This window comes from Haliaeetus albicilla, chromosome 8, assembly GCF_947461875.1.
Source record: "Haliaeetus albicilla chromosome 8, bHalAlb1.1, whole genome shotgun sequence".
In the NCBI taxonomy this organism is placed as follows: domain Eukaryota; kingdom Metazoa; phylum Chordata; class Aves; order Accipitriformes; family Accipitridae; genus Haliaeetus; species Haliaeetus albicilla.
Genome location: NC_091490.1, coordinates 7,635,132 through 7,657,358, shown reverse-complemented (window position 1 = coordinate 7,657,358; position 22,227 = coordinate 7,635,132). Strand labels below are relative to the sequence as shown.

The window sequence follows — 22,227 nt, the reverse complement described above, 5'->3', positions numbered from 1 at the left end:
ACAAAGAAAGTTACTGCTGTGTATTGAGAGACATTCAACAAACTGACAGAAACATTAAATAGTACTAAAACTTGATTAAGGTCTCGGAATAAAGGCAATAAATTAATCACACAGTCAAAAATTAATACACAATGCATCTATTTTAAACCCCTGCCATTAGGCTTTCAAAATCCAAGAGGCAGAAGATACTTACAACTGCAAACTCATCTCGATCCAACATTCCATCACGGTCAATATCACTCAATTCCCACACCTACCAATAAAAAGCAGAATATAGGGATGTTTGCCTGAACTGCAGCAGTTTCCTATTTAAAAACTCATTAAAAACAAATGTGAGAACAGCCTCCCCCCACACACCCTAAGTTCTATTAAGATTAACAGCATTAGTTTTCAGTGAGCAACATACATTCATATAAGAAGAGAGATTGTTAAGTTGGAGACTGAGTGCACTAAGGGCACCCTGACCTAAACCAAGTGTTAAAGCAATACACTGTAGTAAGAGGCAATCTATCAAAATATCAAAAGTTTTGGGGTTTTTTTTACAGTTTAATAGTTATACATGTGGCCACTCCATAAGATAGTATTTAATAGTTAGGCTCATTACTACAAATCTTCAATTCGAAAAACAGATATTGCTGAGTGTAGCACAGTTGTTATTTGTGAATTAACAATTAAGAAGAAAGATATTCTTACTCGTCCTAGGATATCCACTGGCAGTTTCGAGTTAAGGAGTACAGGTTTCACCTTATCACCTGACAACAGTCCATTCACAGGATTTAGACTGTCAAAAATAGCATCATACTTGGCCTTGTCTTCCAGCTGCAGGGGCAGAAGAAAAATATTACTTATGGAAACAGTCACGCTCCTAGCCTAAGAAGTAGTAGTTCTTTCAAAAGTGTTAATTTTAAGTTACAGTTGGAAACACACACATTGCAGTTCCTGATGCTTACAAATAATATCTTTTTCATATTTTCTTTTAAGTCAGCTAAAGAGTCATCCAAAACCCAGTGAGATTTATTCTTCAGTTATTTTCACAGCTTCAGGTAACTATTCCTTTTCTTTTGTTTCAAATCTCTAAACATGAAGATATTTCCCCAAGGTCAGGTGTTTTTATCAAATTAGGTCTACTAGCCCAATTGCAGATTTGACATGAATGGTAATTTATCGTACTTTATGAACTACAGCTACCAGTAGCATTATATTTTTCTTGAACAGACTTAACGTCTTCTTGCAAACCACATCATAGTTCTAGGTAATAGCCTGATCTTTATTTTACCTTAACAGCCCATGGTACATCACTTGATGCTGTTCCACTGAGTAGCAAAGGACTACTAGTATCAGTCTAAGGAAAAACAGGAAAAAAACCCCCACATTAGAAGACACATGGTTCTGACCTTGCAAAACTACTCCCGTATTTGAGAAGGTGTTCCTTCTCAAACCCAGAACTGCTTTTTAGGCACTCATACTTTAGTTAAGGATACCACTATCTAGAGTAAGAAATTTACAATGTTTCTTCCATTAAGGACAATGCTAACAGAACAAATACCATATATATTCAAATTATACACAATTTTATAGTCAAATCCCCACTAGAACATATAGCACCTTATTCTTATTCCATGCTGCTTAATTTTCCCCTGTTGTAGGGTCCTATTGCCCTACAACATCACTTTCAGAAGTGTTTGGCATTTATACCAAACATTCCTCACTGTTCACTTAAAAGGAGTTCTTAATAATGAGTCAATAGGTTCAATTAAAAAAAGAAATCTTACAAATCTTGGTGGAGGAACAGGCAAGTTAAGACTATTCAGGGAAACATCCAATCCATTCTGTGCACATGCTACAAGTCGTAAAGCCACAAAAAATTCCTACAGGAAAAAATGAAATTTTAAAGGATTTATTATATGAAAATACTCAAATTTCAGAAGAATTAAGAGCTTTTCTAGTACTGCTATATATACAGAGCATTGCGAATGGCTTCAAAGGGGGTCACAAAGTGACAGAAAGCAGCAGTCAGCCACTGCTAAATTCCTCCAGTGAGGCAAAGTTTGTGATTACTAGCTCCAAGCATTTAGTAACTTCCTGGCTAGTGTAGTCAGTTCTCAGCACTCAGGTCTTCTATGGCAGAGCAGTAAAAATTTAAAGTAGCAATTACAGCTCTTTATCTTGGAGGAAGTGAGTTGATCACAAAAGTGGCAGTTGATGAAGTGGGAGGAAAGAAAGGTACAGCAATGAGAAAAATGAACCAAATGAAGTCTGGAGGAAAAAAAAATAAAATTGGTAGATGCCACAAGCTGCTCCTTTTCCTAGCATGGGATGAAGTAGTTATGTCTCTACAGGCAGTTATTTAAATAACTATAGTTCAAACCAAACAGCAATGCACATTAGAGCTTTTCAGTAGCACCACTGATACGCAAGTCTGACTGCCATACTGCTCATTGCTACAACTTTGGAAGAACAACTCCAAACAGAATGTACTAATGTCAAGTCCACTAAAATTAGATAAATAAGAATTTTGAAGATTTTACTAGAATTTTAATTTCCACATTCAATTTCCTCCAAGACTAAGAGGAAAAGTCACCTTTGTAGTAAATACAGTATATCAACCCTTAAATTACTTTTCAGTATATTGTATTGCACAGCTACACAGCAGCTCATTTTATGACTTCCAAGAAAAACTGATGAGGAGCTGAAGGCTGTTTAATTTATTGTAGCTTACACTGAAGTGGGAAGTACATATCTAGTTCCAATTAGAAAAATCTGAAAAAAAACCCAAATCAGTTAGAAAAACTGCTTTCCTGATCCAGAAATCTGAACTTTCATCTTTTTTCAAGGCTTGCTAATGGTTAGAGTAACCTCATACATCATATAAATAATCATACCTGTTTATTCAGGATACCTTTGCCATCAGTATCAGCTAAGTCCCAAATCTGAAACATAAAAATAATAGACACATAAGTGTTCCACAGGAATGAGAGGAAACTGACAAGTTCTCACTACATTTAACAATGCATTTGTGGATGAAAGTTCAGGTCTTAACTTTTATGATAGCACTTATTTGTGGTGACAAATTTAAATATCATTTTAATTTCCACCTTGAGCTACATACATAGTAGAATAAGCAAGGACACTGAAGCTGGAAACCATTGGATAGCACAACTGAAAACACATTAGGGAAGATCATGTATCCTGTAGTACCACTAAGTATTTTAATTTACACAGGATACTAACTGAAGCAAGAGACAGGATAATTAAATAATTGTCATTAAATACCTTTCCAAGTACCAAATCTGTCAATCCAGACTTTTTCAAGAAAACAGCTGCATCAGAAGCTAACACTCTTCCAGCATTAGCAGAATCAACCTAGGGAGAGAAAAAAAAACTCACATGATAAATTAGCTTTTGAATTGATGCAGTCTCTTTACACAGGCTCTCAAAAAGTTAGCAAAGAAGAATGCTCAAGTTAACATAGTCACTTTGAGAACTATCTTTAGACTTTTTTTGGAAAAGAAAAACTCCCTTTCATTAATAATCATGTTACATTAGAATTCAGACATTTTGACCTAGCTGCTTGAGATTTAGTATTAATAGGCAGGCTTTGGAAGCTGTTATCTTAAACTAACACTGCCAAATTTAAGACACATTATGCATATATATCTAAGCATCTTTCACACTCTAATATGTTTTACAATGTTCCAGAAAAATACACTATTATCCCCATCTGTCTGTATACAAGTAGAGACACAGGGAGATAACAATTTTTCCTAGATGACCCAGTTTGGGGCAGAAGCAAGGAAGGTAAGCCAGGTCTCCCAGGTCACAAGCCAGCACCCTAACAGAAGCTTTAGATTAATTCCACTTAAAAACTGAGGAAAAAACACTAATACATATGCAAACAATCAAATGTCCACTGCTGTAAGTTTCTAACCATTGATCATGCCTGGGTTTCAAGTTCTCCAGTTTCAAGTACAGACAAAGGCTCAAGAATTTCTCACATTATGCAGTAGATATGGGAGCTTGTTCATATTAGGCCATCATGTGAACCTATCTAATTAGCCCTTCGTAATCACAGGATTTTATTCATGATGCCTGGAAAACATTTGATTTGTAAGGACAGAGAAGTCCCAGAGTTTTATTACATTTAATTGTCCAGCTCTGAATTCATTACTGTTACGGTCTGAAAAAGAAGACACTGCTTGAAGATATGTTTACCACCCTAGAAGAGGGAAATGCTTACTCCCTGAAGTGAAACTTCTTTACACAATGAAGAAGTCAGTGATAGTTTTGGCAGAATATCAACCAGCATGCATTTCCTCCTGGATCAATAGGGAGATCATTAAAATAGATCGTTAGCCAAGTTCCTAAGCGAAAACAGTACCTCAGCTATAACTTCAGGTGGAAGAAGCAAGCAGTAAAACTTACTTCACCTACATGAGGACAAGGGAAATAGAGGAAAAGCTGTGAGTCTTTGAGAGTCTAAACCAAAAGGATGCCTAAAAGGGGCACAGTATGGAGAGGAGGACTAAAGGAATCTTCAGTCAGTTCAAACTGTCAGGCTTACTACGTCACACAGGTAGCTGTACAGCTCCTCAAGTTCTAGAGATCAAATAATATATTGCATTTTATAGAGAAAAATAACATAATATTATCTCCAAAAACAGAGTCTTCCCATCTATGATCAGATGAGATGCCCTGAAATTCTGAAGACTTTGCGACATGATAAACATTTTAAAGGACAGGAGAGAGGCAACAGAGGTCACTTACTTTCCACACTTCCTGGAGAGAAAGAGACAGAGAACCAAAACTGAAATCATACAAATAAGCGAGCATGCATGGAAAACTGAAGTACATGCACAGAAAGAATAACTTGATGCTGGCATTAGATTTCCCAGTACCCCCTTTTGAAGATCAGTGCTTTTTGAGCACTTGCTGAACACTGAGTCATCATGGCTTTCTTTGAAATAGCCTGAGAATGCCTAGTGAAAACTAGTGCTTCAGATAGAACAGAAAGTTTGGGAATACACAGCAAAACACTTCATGATGATATATTGCATCACTTACAGTCTCATAGCTTTGTGTTTAAACAAAGACTATATTGAATGTTTTTGTTCAGAACGTAAGACCAACCTTCCAAATTCACAGGTGCAGCACACACAAGGTGCTCAAAGCAAACAGCTCCCAAGATGGGCTTGGAAGTAGCTAGTGAAAGACTGCTGAGAATTTATCATTTGGAAAGCATGCTGCAGCAGATGAAGGTTGTCTTAAGACACTTCTTCTAAAAGTGAAGAAAAAACTCTGAAAGCAATCCCAAAAGCATCATTTAATACGAAAGTGAAAACATCTTTTGTTTTCAACATAACTAATATGATTTTACTTAGGAGAGGTTGTTTCCTATAACTGAGGATTCCCTGGTCAGGACAATAAAATTACAAGCACTACAGTGTTGTAGTTAGCCTGCTCCTCAGATTTTTTAAAAAAATCTAATTCAGTCTGTATGGGAGTGCTGCTCATATTATAGGTAAAAAGTTGCCAAGACACCCATCAAATCCCCTTTTCAGTTAGTGGAGTTGACCTTGCACATAAGCACAGTAATCTTGGCATCCACTCAGAAAACCTCCAGCCTAGGATTTTTCTACTCTTTAGGGAAAGTCACAAAGCAACACAGTATCAGCTGTGTTTATTTTTTATTTCCCCACCTCCAACCCAGAGGAAGGTGACTTTAAGGGATTTAAGCAAGATTCTTGTTGAACCCAATATGGATACAGTTTCTTTTTGTGGAACTAATTACCTAAATTTTAGAAACTTTTTTTTTTTTTAAATGGCTGATTTCAATTTCTGTACAAATTCCTGAGCCTTGCATGCTGGGATGCAGGTAGTTACTAAGCATTAAAATACTGCAGAAAATTGGCTTACATTTGACTATCACACTGAGAAGATCGCTGGTGTTCGTCAGTTATAACCAACTTTGTAGAGCTTTTTCTCTGATGTGCAAAAAGCTGTTTTCATAGTGGCCAACAACTCTCTTGTTTCAAGTTGTCTTTTGTAAGGCCAGAATGATTAAAAGTTACAAACGTACACCTGACGTCATTAGGTCACAAGGTAACAGTGGTAAGTACTTCAACTCAGGATTCATCAAGAATTCATCAGCAGCTCAGGCATACTGCTTACCTGCTACACTGCATCACATGATTAAGTAATTTCCTTCCACTTTAACACATGTATTTACATGTATCCTTTAACCTCACCCTGTTTTGAGAGTCAGTCTAGAAAAGGTTAAACAGAAAAACTTTTGTTTGAAAGAAGCATGTCCCCATTGAAAGGTTAAGATTTCAATTGGATTTTAAGTACAAAGCCCAGGATTTATACCCATTTCACAACACACGTTATGCCAGATTAATTACTTTAAGTTTGTGATAGAACTGGAAGTGTACTAAGCATCAGAGCTATTTCAGGTGATGAATTTATTCTCAAGTTGCATGGAACACTCTGAAGCGCTTCCGGTATGAAAGGATAAAAATCATACTCTACCAGCACCATAGGACAAAGTGGGAAATGTCTTCTAACATTTCTATTCTGGAAGTTGACATATCCTTATCTAAAGGATGGAAGGAAAAAGTTACCTAGTGCAACTGAAAATCTTTAGACACAGCTACTCATTAGGACAAACGCTTGCAGAAAAGAGTTTGACTGAGCAAGTCAGAAAATTAATCCTCTGGAAAACAAATCCATCGGCACAACTTCACTGACAGTAACATCACGTTTAAGGAATCCCCATTCCTGTACACTACAGAGACTGCTGGACAACAAACAGTGCTCCAATTTCACTAGGCTATATATTCCAACAAATGCAAGATGCTACGTGACTTAGGAATCAGTATCAGGTTTGTGCTTAAACTTAGTTTCTTTATCCAACTTTTTGCTTCACACTTCAGTAGTTAAGCAATTGCAGTCAGGAGGAAGAGACAGACAGGCATGTGCCAAAGATGATAACATGACAGTGACAGCAGTACTGAGCTAGGAAACTTAACATGCAAAAAAATTAGTTCCTTGCCTTTTCTTGTGACCTTATAACGATCACCATAATATGGGATTCTCCTAAGGCTTTTAATCCAATGCCTAGAGACAGACACACAGTGGATTTGTCCCTCAGACTGAAGGAAAACTTTGTGAGGGTGATACTATCTCCTTCAACCTTCAGGAGCCATGCGAACTTAGATCAAGGTAAACTCTCTCTCCTTGCTTAGCGATTTCAAATCTGCTACTCTCCTGTAGTGGAGAAAAACCCTTGTTAATGTAAAATAGAAAGCTCAAACTTTCCAGGCATCATAGGCTGATACACTTTAACTGCTGTTTTATGTGCTTGATAATGGGACTAATCCTCTAAGCACAATCCAAAAATAGAGCATGGCTAGAAATCATGGTCTTCTCTCTTCCCCAGCAGATAAGCCTACATTCTAATATTGACGCCCAAAAGAAGTTCCTAAATAAAGAGGTCATATACACTATATCCTGTCTTAGGACAAACAGACAGGAACATTACCAGTTGCACAAAGATTAAAAAAAAAAACTTCCTATACGGTTGGTTTTTTTTTTACAGTGTTCATCAATTACTCATCAGGTCTTTCTATTTAAAAAAAAAAAGATCATTTTTAATTGTTTTATACAGTCATTCATTTAGTTTACATTTCCTTGAAAGTCTTCATATTATTTATGTTCGCACAATAATGTATACTATGCACATGATACAAAATATTGCTATTATAGAGTAGTTGAAACAGCTGTTTTTCAAAAAAGCTGTATTTACAGGAATTAATACACCTTTTTTGTGCTGGGCCTAAATATAAAAGACAGGTGATACATAAAATTTTTATTATTATATTTTCATATATATGATATTTTATTTTTACTTTATAAAGTCAAAAGATTTGTATCCGTTGAGTGAAGCTACAAGGACTACATGCATTCTTTTGGCGTTCAGCAGCCTTCCACCCAAATTTCACTCCTTACAGCATCCTGTAAGAACCTCTGGGGATGCTCTGAGAGAGATGCAAGTCTTACATAACGCTGACTGCACCACAAACACAAGAAATTCGGTTTCACTTGTAAAAAGGAACAAAAATCTCAATATAGTATTTCACAAGAATTTACTCCATTCCAAGAGCTAACAGTCTGTCATAACTGTAAAGTGATGTATGTCATATATACCTGGCAGTTCCCTCGCAAATTAAATAAGTTATCTTACAACCAATATTAAATTTATATTGATATAGCTCAGACCTAAATGTTAGCTACTATAAAAATATATTTTAAAGCAGAATAACCTTCCTTGAATTTTTATTGTTTACACACTGTTGGCCATGCTGCAGTTCATAGCAAAAGAATATTCTTTCTTTTAAATACAAAATAAAGTTTGTTCTTTCAACAAGAAGATACATACCTGTCGATAGAATTTCTCATACACAGGATTTGCACTTGATAGCTATAAAAGAGAGAGAGAGAGAGAGAGAAAATTAACCCTAAAGATCCATATTTCAACTCCTCTCTCCCTGGATAAATAAAGATATAAAACAATTCCTATTGGTCTCCAAAGAGTCATTAAGCATTTATATTATTCTATTTATTCTGTAAAATGATGAGGACTATGACAGCTCTTCATGCTGTAACTTTTAGAAGACTAACTTCTTGTTTTGAAGTCAGTGATACTAACCACTATCAGATTACTATCAGACAAATCACCAGGTTAGGCAGTATTAAACAAGAACTCTTAAGCAAGATCATCTATAGGCAAAAGAAGAAACCTGAAACGATACAGGCTAGGAAGTGCTCTCTAATGAGTACAAAGCAATATAATTTTGTTATCCACTGCACTGTTCTTTAGAATTTAGTGTCATATGCAACTAGTCTGTAAAATTTTCAGGTATCCAAATTAACTCCTGGATTCACAACTAAATCCACAGCAATGGAACCAAATTAAGAGAGAGAGTAATATTTTAACTTAGATTTTTGTAACTGGAATCCTTGCCAGAGATAAATTCTATCTTAATTCCACTGCCATCTACCAGACATTCAGTGCTCACCTAAACTTAGGTGGACAAGGATAAAAGAGCTTCTTTGGAAAAGGCTCTTTCTTTATGAATTTATTTTTAAACCATTCTTAGAAACTCTAAAAAAGCCCAAGGCCTGAAACCATGCAAAACCTACTATCTTGGCCTATACCAAATACCCTTGCCCTAGAGATTCCCAAGAAATGTATTGTTCCGGTTACCTCTCTTCCCCGATGTAAAAACAGGCACAAAATCAGATACTATCTTCATGAAGTACGTGTTGCCTAAACCAAAGATTGTGTGTATGACTGGGTGCATTTACGCAGAGGATAACCCTAGAATTATCACAATGTGTTGCCCTCACAAACCCACATGGAACAACTGAGCATAATACAAGTTAATTACACAATATGTACTAAAAAAAACCCTAACCACCTAAGTTTGAATATCATCCAAAAATAGAATTCTCCCCCTTAAGAGGAATATAATCTTAAAACACAGGATTTACAGACCTTTGTGTAAACTGAATCCAAAAAGGTAGCTTTGGCTTTAAAATTTAGAAGTTTGCATCAAAATATGGACACCAACAGTATTCTAGATGCTGTCAATCATACAGTTGTAGAAAACACTTTACTACAGCACATATAAATGGTGACAGCTTAAATAAAACCACATATATTTTCCTACAGCAATAGCTAATAAAGTTGCTCTTTTGGCTAAGCACTTAGATGTTCACAGGTGCTGATTATCAAAGAATATTAAGAGGGGAAGTTTGGTAGAAATCAGGGGTTTAGTGTGATCCTGTTCAACTACAGAATGTGTGCAGTATCACCAGAACATCCTGAAAGATAAATTATAGAAAATGGCTAGAAATAACAGGAGAACTTTCATTCACACCTTGACATCTGCTCATTCAGCAAGTACACTGCCCCAGAGACACTCAGTTTCTTCTAAGTGTCTGATTCTCTAGGATTTGGGTTTTTTGGGGGGTGGGGGTGAGTGGTGAGGTTTTGAATGTTTGTTGGGAGGTGGGTTAGAAGTACCTCTCAAATAGCCAGACATTAAAAATCACATATGCTGGGAAACCATCATTTGTATTCACTCCAATTCCTCAATTTATATAGCTTACTTAACCTTGCTCTGACTTTGCTCTGGTACCCAAAGACTTTTATTTTTTCAGCCATCAACTAAACAGGCATTTACACATCCCTTAAAATAGCCTGATGAAATATATTCTAGTTTTGCCAGACTTCTGACTACCATAACACCAATATAACAAACAACACTTTCAACCACTTTCCAGCATGCTCCAAAGCATACTGTACTTTCCTAACTAAACCTCAAATGCTGTACTTACCAATTCAGCTACACTTTGAATAGCAATCTAGAGGGCTAGTTCTCCTAAACATTCAAGTATTTTACTCACTAAGTATTACTTTGTTATAATGTAAAAGAAGAGGCACAGAATCAAATTAAAGCTATGAGCAGAAAACTAGAACAGAGTTGGCCAGTGCATATGCTAGAAGTATCAATTCTCATGCATCATCCCTCTTGCCCAATATGACCCTTTGTTCAGCCAAGTGTTTCATTATTACAGCCAAACCAATCATTGTCACTCCTGGACAGGAAACATCATGTTGAAGTCCTGCAATGAAAACACTAAGTGCAAAACAATCTTTTCATTCAGTACTTAGAGTACGAGCCAGTAATTCTTATTTATTTCATTAGTGTTTCCAATACTCATTTTAACATCAGTATCACTCCAGTAACTGGAACTTCCTGTGACGCCAAATAGAATAATAGTAGTAAAAAAGTTTCCCAGGCTATTTTACTAGTAACAGACTTGCTTTTCCTTCAAAGTATACCCCACAATAAAACAACAGATACAAATATAGTCTAGGATATGCTTCTGAGATAAGCACTTTCAAAGTGCTGCTGTAGAATTTACCTGGCAAAATTCTTTTTATAGGATTTGTAACAACCAATTGCAGAGAGTAAATTCACCTTGTTTTCAATACAAAAAGGAGGGAGGGAGAAAAGGTCAGATTCCACAGCATACAAAAATAGAAATACAATATTATGACTCCCTTTAAAAGTTCATCACTTCTAAGAGTAACATCTGTTCTAGTAATTACCACCTTTGTTACAAACCTATGAACTTTAGAATACTAACCTAGGCAATAAAAAACACCTTCAGCGATACCTGCCTTTTTCATGTCCTGTTGTCAATCAAGCCTTTATATCCCCATGTTTTCATCCCTCTAGCACACTGCCATTTAGGTGTAGTAAGATACTACTACCAGTCTGTCCACCCCAACCATCCACAACCTTCCTTTGCACAAAAGGGTTTAAAAATAAACCGAAAAAAGCTGTCCATTGAGGAAAAAAAAACCTTTCCCTTTCAACCCAAAGGAGAGAGAAGGGGAGAAACAAGCTATTCTATCACAATTAAAATCCAAAATACTGCATTCTATCATGATGCAAAGCTCTAGGATTCGTTTTAAGAGTTTCCAGGCCAAACGACACAATCTGGTCATAAATGTTCTTCGCGTAGTCAGCCAGCCAAAAAGCAGGTAAGTTTAAGGCAAGCTGGTTTTCTTACAATGCCTTTTCCAAACAATAATCAACTTGTCTCTTTTTCCGCTATTGCTTTACTGTCTTATCTGAAGTGTTTCGTGGTAAAAGCTTTCTACCACTTTCCATTATATAACTGAGCACATCTCCTACAGCAATAACAAAAGTAAAGATAAGAAAATATTTACTATAAATTTATATACAAATATTACCACATACTTCAAAATTCAGCACTTTCAATCCCATTAAACAGCTCAAGCATGCACAAAAACTCTGCCATCTTCTCTCTGCATAATTCAGAATGGTTTGACTTCATTTTCAAATCACTACAGGAAACCTCCACCATCTTCTAATCAGTACTGAACAAAGCCTGTAGAACATGAAAGAGTAGCTCCGCTGCCTTTTTGGATGCAGCTACTCTCCAACATGGTTGATGCAATTCAATCAAAACAAATTAAGTTCTATCTGCCTTAGGAACAGTCACCCTCCTCTATACTCAAGTTTAAACACACACACATGCATACTCAGATTTCCTCATCTTTCATGGAGGACAGAAAGAGGAACAACAGATCTCTCACTCCAGTAAAAAGAACAAACTAAGATCTTATTTTATCATTTTGTTGATTCATTAAAAAAAAAAAGAAAAGAAAAAATCCAAAGTTTGCCAGAGACCTCAAAAGCTTTGGCTCTACATTATATGTAACATATATATTACTATGAGAGTGCCATTCATACTGCAAGTATTTACATCCTATGTATTCCAGTAACAAGACATTAATCGTGGCAATGCCTGCGTTAGACTGGTATCTGTCTAGTTTAGCCTCAGTTGTAATATTCAATGCTTCCCTTCAACAACAAAGCACAGTGTTCTGGACTCTGTGACAAAATACTGAAGTTTAAACTGAGACTTGCAGCTAATTAGGATACAAATTGATATTACATGACTTTGTCTTGTTTACCAAAGCAGTTCATAACTACTTTAAGACAACTACCACATTTTTCACAAGAAGCATTTCACACCATCAGGAAGACAAACACAAAAAGTTATCTTCCTATTCTCCCTGAATATTTCTTTACAGTCCTTCCCCAAACTGTGAGCTTCCCCCTCAATCACACATAAGCAGCTTTTCAGAATAAATCACAAGTTCAATTTTCAAGAGCAGCAAGAAGGTTTTGAATATCCTTATCACACCAGCTTTCAACAAACATAACCTCCCCACTCTCAACATGCATTTTCTGCATCTTCAGTTTTCTGTTCTTGCTCCCTAAATGAAACAGGCCAGATAAGCAACTGTCCTCAGCAGGTCAAAAATACAAGTCCTCATATTGGCTATAGCTTAATTTGGGTTTTCCAATACCAGATGACAATTTGTGAGATAGCAATGGTTCCTTCTCACTGATGTTGCTAGGTTGTTTCCAAACTAAAGGCAACCACAACAAAACATTTACTCAGTAGAAGTTTCCTTAGAAGTTCCATATTAAATTCACAGTTATGCTCAGACCATAACACTTACTGAGCAAATGCAAGTGGAAACAAGATGTTGCAGAATGGGTTCAAAATGGGGAGATAAAAGAATCTTCAAATTATTAATAAATTGGGGGGAGTAAGGAGAGAGAATCACCTTCAATTTATTACACCAAGTATGCTTGAAAGAGTGTTGCAAATTTCACTACAGCTACGCAGTCCTGAAATATTTTTACTAATCAGCCAACAGAATACAATTAGCACCAAAAAGTTTCAAATTACTTAAACAGAGCTTCGATATTCAAATAAAGGATGTCTAGCCCTCTCAGACATTGCAGCTGCAAAGTCATCTGAAAATACCCTAGTCTCATTTGGAAATACCCAACCTCCTAGCCATGTTAAATCAGTCAAACCATACATGGGAATGGGAAAAGAAAATTTGACACAATTGTGAGCTTGACTGCAGGTTAATATGCCTCTTATTCTCTGCACGTGGTCTACAGCAGAAAGTAGCGATCTGCATACTTTTTATTGCTGGTGTTAGTACCTGATCTAACTGCAGCGGGTAACTGTATCCCCCACCCCCTATACTGTCATTTTCACTTCCTCATGCTCATCTAAACAGATTTAGAACACTTAATTTGTTATGACTTTTCATAACCCTGGAATTCCAGAAGTTAGAACTTATATTGAAGAAATTATCTTTAGGCTTGCTTGACTTTCTAAGATGATTCTTATGCAATGCAAGAAGAAAAAAAACGAACAACAAAAAAGAAATCCCCACACAAATGGTCAACAACAACAGAAATAGCTTCCTCAATTTAACCACTGATGTAAGCTGTAGTCACAATGGTTTTAAGGATACTGGTGATTTTTCTGCTTCTGTCAACATTATCGCCTTTTTATTTAGTTCCCCTTCCGTGTGACCAAAAAAGTAAATAAATTCTACAATGAAAGGATTACACTGCCTGTAAGCAATAATGTCTTGCTGTAGAACACACCAGAGCAGACACTCCTTCCCTCTCCCCAAATAAAGAGCCAGAAGAGCCCATGCCTTTAGACCAACAGAATTAAGGCTGCTGGTCTATGAAAACTCTTCTCCTCTTCAGTAAGGAGATGTTCTAAACTTTTTTCTTTTGCTTGAAGACTGTTGAAAAAGACACAGAAAAAGCTAACCTAACATTTTTTAATATTAAAGCTAGCTTTCACAGAAGGTACTATACTTTGTAACTATATATCTTTAGACATGTTTATTTTCTCCACATATTTGAAGTTCATCTTTTCAGTGAACTATCCTCCTTTCTTTCCTTGACATAGTTGATGATTTTCTCAAAAGTCGACTACATGAGTGAGTAACTGCAAACTGAGTAGCCTTGCTGCCAAGTTTTTAAGTTTACTTCTATGTGCTTAAGTGATTCACGCTTATTTACCAGCTTTACTTTCTGTAAACGCGACAATTAATTATCAGATTGAAACATCCCAAGCCAGGAGAATGTGCACCAATAGGCCTGCCTCAGGCTTATGTCAGGTAGGAATGCAAATTTCTCATGTCACTACTAAACGAAACAAAAAAGTAACAAAAAGTGCAGTTTATTAGCTATGAAATCTCTGGGGAATAAATAAGACAAAGCCCTAACAGTACAGAATTACGTGTATGAAGCAATTCTGCTACCACCAGGAAAAAATGCAAGCAACAATTTAGGCAAAGTGAGATCACCTGAGCATGAAATGGTGCCACGATTCTCCACATTTTAAGACCATCACCTGCAAAGCTCTTCACTATCAGGGACCTGTACAGGCAGTGTACAAAAATGGTGTCCCCATGCCACGGGGCCCACCAAAAAGGTAAAATGACTTCTAAGCGATAACCTTCGGAGCTGAGTTTCAGTTAAAGCAAGAAATTAAGCTCTCCCTTCCAAGCTAATCTTCTCGCACGCTGCCGGTTAGCAGGCTGACGCTGGTATACCGCCAGAGAATCCCTCGGTCCCGTTTCTCCCCGTGCTGCCAGCTGCAGAGCTCCGGGAAGCGAGCGGGGAGGCAGGCAGGGCCGGCGGCTGCCCGCACAGGCACCGGGGCACGGTTACCCAGCCCAGGGCTATCGCGTTTCAAACCCTCGGCGAACACTCTCGTCGTCTCCGAGTTCACCACCCGCCTTCAAAATCTACGGGGCGGGGTTCGGGGGTTTATTTTGCTGTTTAAACCAGCCGTCCTGTGTCTTTAGAGAAGACAAAAGACCAGCCGCGATTACGGCCGCCGCAGCCCAGACCTCTGCGGGCTGCCGGGCGCGACCGCGGCGCTGCCCGCCCGGAGGGGCCGATTCCCGGTCGGGGGAACGACCGCGGCTCCGGCAGGCCGGCTCCCGGCCCCGGGCAGAGACACCTGCAGCCGGGCGGGATCTCGTTTCGCGCCCGCGGCGGCCCCGGGTGGCGGCTCGGGGCTCTCCCACACAGACAGACACGCACACACACACCCCGCCCCCGCCCCCCCTCAGCCGCCACCTGACAGCGCCGGCGGCCGTTAGCGCGGCCGTTAGCGCGGCGGGGCAGGGCTGAGGGGCGGCGGCGGCGGCGGGCACACAAAGCCGCGCCGCCACGGGGGCCCTCCGGGGAGCGCCCAGCCACTCCCCAGCGGCGTCGAAGCGGCCCCGCCGCCCGCCTCAGCGCGGCGGGAGCGGCTCAGCCGCAGGCCCCGGCTCCTATCCCCATCACCCCCACACACACACGGCGCCAGGCCCCGGAGCCCGCCGGCAGAGGGAGGCGGGCGGGCGGGCAGGGAGCCCCCCTCCCCGCGCGGAGGCCGGCGGGAGGTACCTGTGTCAGGGAGAGGTGGGCGGCCATGCTGCTTCCATCATGCACCGGCCGGGCCGCAGGAAGGACGCGCCGCGGCCCCGGCACTTCACGGCCCAACTTCGGCAACTTCCCCAGCCGGCCCCGGCCAAAACCCGGCACCGGATCCGCGCCCGCCCGACGGCCGGAGCCGGGGCCTCCTCCGCCAGCACACGGCAGCGGGAGCCGCAAGGAAAACCGGGCGCCGGAGCGCGCTCGCCGGAGCCGGAGCCCGAGCCCACTCGAAGCAGCTGCAACAAAAACCCGGAGCCGGAGTTCTTGGCCTGATACGGTGGCCGACGTTCCCCGCTCCCGCTTCCTGGCCTGTCCCTTACCTTCTCCATCGGCCCTGCTTCTGCGGGAGATGCTTCGAGCATTTTGAACGGGTACAGTCCCCCAGTTCAGTCGTGACACAGGTGGGGGAAGTCCCAGAACGGGAGGTGCATCAGGTCTGGGCTCGGTTGCAACAGAATTGGGCACCGGGCCCAGGAGGAAGCAGCCTGTGAGCCCAGCAGGATGTGCTGACCCGACACATCCTCTCCTGGCTCAGCAGCAGCGAGGGGCAGCCCTGGGCTCGGCCTCTTGCCTCTCTGCCCCAGACCCCTCCGCTCACAGGGGATGACACGGCTGCCCAGGCAACTCTTGGCTGTACGCGTCCATCTCCCAGTCAGACCGTTTGTGCTCGGTGGAGCAGTACGGGGAACGGTGGGTCTTCTGCGAGGGGAACAGCAGAAAAGGGACGAGCAACCCTTACGGCAGGAGAAACTGTGAGACAACATAGGCAGCAAGAGAAAGAGGAGCAAGCTGGAGTGGGAAGCCAGCTGCACCACATTCTCCTAGCCCATGAGAAACAGTTGTGTACAAACTGGCTGGAAGCGATACTCGTGTCACCGCTTTATTTTCCTGCTCTTTCTCCTGCTTGGGGCTCCAGCTTCACCCAGGCGAATTTCCCTCTGCCACAACAGAGCCAGGGAACAGGAGAGCACGAACGGACCCTTCTGTACCTGCTCACTCCCACACACTGGCTATTTCAACTACTATTCTGAGCTCTCTGCGCTACCACATTGTGCGTCAGTCACTGAGGGTGGAGGGAAAACATTCCTGGTTTTTTCCTTTAGACCAAGATGGATTAGGCACAAATTTAAACTTGAAATACACATTTGGACCAATAAGAGGAAACTACCTGGAGTCATACTTGATTATTGGAAAGGTTTCACAATGTGCTTTGTTTTCTTTCTCTGTTCTTAAATTTTCTACCACTCTGCATTTTTTTGTACTCTTCAGCTCAGTTTCATGCTTGTGCTAATGCTCATGCCCCACCTCTGCATCCTGTCATTCCTCAGCTGGCAGTCATTCTGAGCTGCTGTTCCTCATCATCTGTCATGAAACATGTGGGATCCCTCCTTCCCACCTATTCTCTAATAAAGGTTTTATAGAAGCTCCGCTTTACCGACCCGTTTCTCAGTCATTGTTTCAGCAAGAAAAAGAAGATATGGAGGGGAAGAATATAAAAAGCAAAAAGAACAGATGTAAAAATATTCACACCATTCATATGCTCACTGTTACATCTCTCCTCCAACCTCACACTCATTTCCTCCTAAGTAAAATTCCTAGAAAATAGCACAGGCTATTATATTTCTAGGTTGATTTTTTCTTCTTTGATTAAAATTGCAATACTACCCCACAATAATTAATACCTGGAAATTAAACCAGAAGATGTAAAACTACAGCTGTGTCCCCTGGGGACGGCAGTATTTGAGCCCATTAATATTTGGGAGGGGGCCCCTCGGTAGAGGTTTGGAGGGCCGGGGTTTCTGTTAGCTGCTATGATCTCGCATGGATGCCCTTTGCTCTGTCAATTGTTTTCTCCTTCTCTCAGTCTCCTCTCCCCCTGCAAGGAGAACAGCTACAGCTTGGCAGCCCACTGGTGGCCTCTCAGGAGAAAGGTTACACCCAGGCTGATGTCTTCTCTTTGCAAACAGAAGGAAAATGCAAAACAGAGTAATGGGACCTGGCTCTGGAGTTAGAGGCTTGATGTTGAAAGCTGTCGTGAACAGGATTTTGTGGGCAGGCTATCTCACTCGGCAGATGTGTTCTTGCGGCTGTTCCCTTTCTCTCTGCTGTGTATTGCATCAAGTGTTTCCCATCTGGTCCAGGAGCAGACCCACAGCTGCAGCGAGGCTACTGAAATAAGGCTGTTGAGTCAAGGAACACCAGGGATTTGTATGGGGTACTTGCCTCTCCCAGCAGAGCCCTTCGCGCAGGGCAGCCTCACCCAGAGTATGATTAAACGTCCCATGTCCTCTCTGAGCAGAATGTGCTGGCCAGGAGGTATGTCAGCTCTGGCCGAATGACTGCCTCTGAGGGCCTGACCTTCCTGAAGCCTCTGGGTCGGAAAATAAACACAACAATCCCACTGTTTCGCACCCCCAAACTGTGAAGTGCACAGCAGTCTGCTGATCCAGACAGCCTTTTCATGCCGCTGTTGAACTCTCTGAAGCAAGAGCAGATGACTACGAGTTGCACTTGCTGCTTAGGAGCTAGCAGGCAGTGCCAGGTATGTGGTTACATGCCTTCATGCCCTGGCCACGCATATAGCACGTTTGGCTTCTCTGAGAGGTGGACGGACTTTAAAAACACGTGGTCATTCATGCATGACCACTCCATCCACAGTCAGAGTGCAAGAATCGCTCAAGGTAACCACTGTGGCCTCTGCAAATTAAAATAATAATGAGTTCCACTCAATTAACGCTGGATTGGTGTGGTCACGTGGATCTTTTCTGTTGTGCTTTCTGTGCCTCCCACAGACAAACATTGTCCTGGATGCTTCCAACCACCTGAGTTAAAACAACTAGCTCACAGCCTCAGACATCTCTATAATAATTACAACAGTGCTTGACAGCCTGGTGACAATGAATCATTGTACTGCAGCTTTGTATGAATCTAGAATGACAGCTCCCAGAAGGAAATATCTGCTTCTAAGGTGGAATTGAAATGTCATCTCCTGACATAGGGTCATAAAACTGGACTTCATATGTATTTTCTCTCAAGAGAAAAATTAGGGCTACTAAAATTTACCCGAAACCGTTGGCAGGTTTGCAAAACAATGCCCTCCAACTACTTTCTTGGCTTAGCCACAAGCAGCTCACTAGAGCTTGGCTAGGGTGGAAGACCTCTAGAAACCTGGAACTGGGGGACTTACTAAATGTACCTCTCCCCTTATTTGCTCCTCAGTGGAAAGTTTTTCTGTCTCTCCCTTTGCTGACCCCATGAATCTTGGCCTTTTGCAGTACCTCCTGCAGTGAGAACTGTGTAGATGTTGAAGGGGTGGTAGGATTGTGTGCTGGGTTTTTGGGAAAGCTTAAGAACATAAGAAAGTCAAAAGGTCAATGAACTAGGTAAAAACTTAACAGTTTCATTTTCTATCTTCTCACATTCAGCATGAATTCCCCTGCAGGAAATGTGTTTATCTGTAATCTGCTCCATAACTGCTATATGTTGATCTATTTGTCACAAGATCCTCTAGTACAGGACACTTTTGGTAACAACAAGACATGGAGAACAGTATTCGCATGCTATTACTTGTAAGTATAATAGGATTTTCTATGATTCCAAGTACTGACATTTTGGCACATGGGTAGCAGACCTCAGTGTTCTTTATTGTTTGTTTAGAAGTACAATGCACGAGGTTCAGTCCACACTGGACAAACAAGTGACTACTAATAAATCAAACCAGCCAAATGGCTTGTGAAGAATGGAGCTTGCACCAGTGCAGCTACAATAACAACAGCATAACCATTTTGGTGCAAATCCCATTGTAAGATACTGTGTAAGTGTATAAAGTGACTTGTTTTAGTACTGTTGACTTGAATTTGAAACCTGTGCTGCAGCAAGACAGCATAGAAAGGTCTTACACAAGTCAGAATCAGACACTAATGACCTCTGTGTTTTATAAATCTCTTATGATCACCAAATATCTTTGTTAGTAAAGCTAGTAACATTTCAATCATATCCACTGGTCTCCCTGGAAATAACATTTTAAGTGTCCATCCCTTCCTTTATTATAGCTTTGTTTACATTATGGATCAGCACAGAGGAAGCCCATTATTTTTTTTCCAAAACAACATGTAGGTATTTAGTATGACTTGTTCTGCTCGTTCTAGGGAAAGTATTATTACAACTCATGAACGCTCAGAAGGCCAACTAGAGGAATGACTCACTCCTGCCTCCTGCATACCTGAACATAAAATGACGTATCCAGCTTTCTGAAATTTCAGTGCAAAGCAGATTAGTAGCTCCAGTATTACATATACAGAATTAAGGATCTAAATATCAGAAGGATTAAACCATTTTGAGTTTTACAGAACAAAAGGAACCATGTCCATGAACACACATAATCCTGGCAAAAAAATTAATTACTATTCTCTGATCAAAGATGAAATGCAAGGGAACCAGCTCACAGGCAAACAAAGACTGTCTTATCTTGCACAGGTTTCAGAAAGCCAAGCAACAGCCATGCTCCTGATACAAAACAGCATTTTCCCACACTTAGATTATTGAGAGATTCCTCCTGAGACATGAGGAAGATCATCATACAAAACTTTGATGACCTTTTGGACGGAAGGTACCTTTTATCAGAAATCTCAGAATACTTTCCAGGACTAGTGACACAAGTTGTTTTAGGAAGTCACAACTGCAAGCGTGCCTTTAACTAGAAATACACTGCAGGATATGCTTTATGTACTCTTTACATTTTATGCAGCTGCAGGTTTTCTAGATGTAGGGTTACTGATAGGCAGATAGGTTTTAAGGCCACAAGAGATCATTAATCTAGCCTGACCGTCTTCATCAGATCTTCCACAGAGATCTGTTAATTTTTTGCATAAAACCTCTAATATGCGAGTCTTACAGTCTATCTTCTAGGAGGATGTCTAGTTACTAGAGTATGTACACTGATCATTATGAAAACTGCATAAGAATAATCTGATAATTCCTCTTGTGCTGTGCTCTTTTAAAGTGGGTGGTGGGGTGATCAAATTTATACAAAACTGTAGCAGTATTAAAGAAGCACAAATTAGGATATTAAGGTATCTTTGCATATTTCTTTATCTGAACAGTGTTTTCTGTTCAGATGTTCAAAAACACTTGAATATATCTGAATTTAATTTCTTCATCTGGCAGTCTTGTCACATAGAAGCAGAGTACAGTATGGAATAATTTGGTTTTGTAAAATGATGTTATTTATATTGCAAATATTCAGAATCCCAAAGGGCAAAACTGTTTTTGAACTGTGATAATTAGAACAATCTTGAATTTTTATTGAGATTGGAATGTTACAGTTGATAATAACCTGAATAATGCTAGAGTGAATGTCTTAAAACCAATTACTTTTGATGGAAGAGTTGGCAAATTTAAAATGCAGCACTACAGTCCCATCTATACAATTTTAAAACATACACAATTTATCTTTTCATTACGACTGTTAAGCATATTTTCTCCAACTAATTTGTAGGAGCCAATTTCATGGAGCTATACCTCATGCCCCAAAAGAATTAGAGAAAATGTAAATATATACAAGAGGCCAATTTGACCTCTTTATAAACTAGATGGATGACACACAGCAGAGTGACATTTTTCACATAGGATTTAATTTTTAGTTCAATATCATGTTTGAAACCCAGAAAAATCTTCAATAGGCACTAATTTGACATGATGTCCAGCTACTATAGCAGTTGCAGATTTAGCCATTCTTTGTACAGCTTAATACATACTCTTGTTATCAATTCATATGTATAATAAGTTTGAAATAACCAGGGAGCTGCTAACATCCTGTGTACAGCCCCCATCAGTTAATATATAAAATAGGGAAACAATAACTAGACATGATTTAGGGTTTAGGAACTAACTACTAGAAAATGGGGCTTTATGTCAGAAAAGGTAATGGATTGTAGTCTGGTCAATAAACCTTGAAGAACCGCTTGGAACTACCAAGATTAGGGAAGAAGTAGGCAAAAGGTAATTCCTAGAGGGGGAGATTGCAATCACTGACTCATTGACCACCTACTCAAATGATACCAACTACTCAAAAGAAGACAATGAAGGAAGAAGACAGAGTCTGTGCACTAATTTACATGAGGGGCGAAGAAGAAAGAACCAATCATTAAAGAAAATAACAATGACTATGTATTAGTTAAGCGTATAAATGTGAGAATTTTTGAGACAAGGGTGTGCCATCTTGAGACAGGCACCCATTCATGCACAACAATGAAATTAATTTGAAAATGCCTCGACTCTGTGCGTTGTTGGCTTGCACACTGGG

At 40.1% G+C, this 22,227-nt stretch overlaps 1 protein-coding gene across 5 annotated transcripts in view; it reads right to left on the bottom strand.

The window, feature by feature from the left end:
• Window positions 1-16,267, bottom strand: part of EPS15 (epidermal growth factor receptor pathway substrate 15) — a 52,640-nt gene extending 36,373 nt beyond the window's left edge. For 3 of the 5 annotated variants that reach the window (XM_069788755.1, XM_069788758.1, XM_069788757.1), the window contains exons 1-8: window positions 16,244-16,267; window positions 8,438-8,479; window positions 3,274-3,363; window positions 2,883-2,930; window positions 1,773-1,868; window positions 1,277-1,342; window positions 694-819; window positions 194-253 (exon numbers count right to left, since the gene is read on the bottom strand). In XM_069788755.1, coding sequence (XP_069644856.1) covers window positions 194-253; window positions 694-819; window positions 1,277-1,342; window positions 1,773-1,868; window positions 2,883-2,930; window positions 3,274-3,363; window positions 8,438-8,479; window positions 16,244-16,252 — 537 coding nt within the window. In that variant the 5' untranslated portion in view covers window positions 16,253-16,267. Of the gene's footprint in view, window positions 1-193; window positions 254-693; window positions 820-1,276; window positions 1,343-1,772; window positions 1,869-2,882; window positions 2,931-3,273; window positions 3,364-8,437; window positions 8,480-14,800; window positions 14,871-15,893; window positions 16,071-16,243 lie in introns of those variants that run through there. The other 2 variants (XM_069788756.1, XM_009915825.2) reach the window with 2 other exon arrangements.
• Window positions 16,268-22,227: the final 5,960 nt, after the last annotated feature.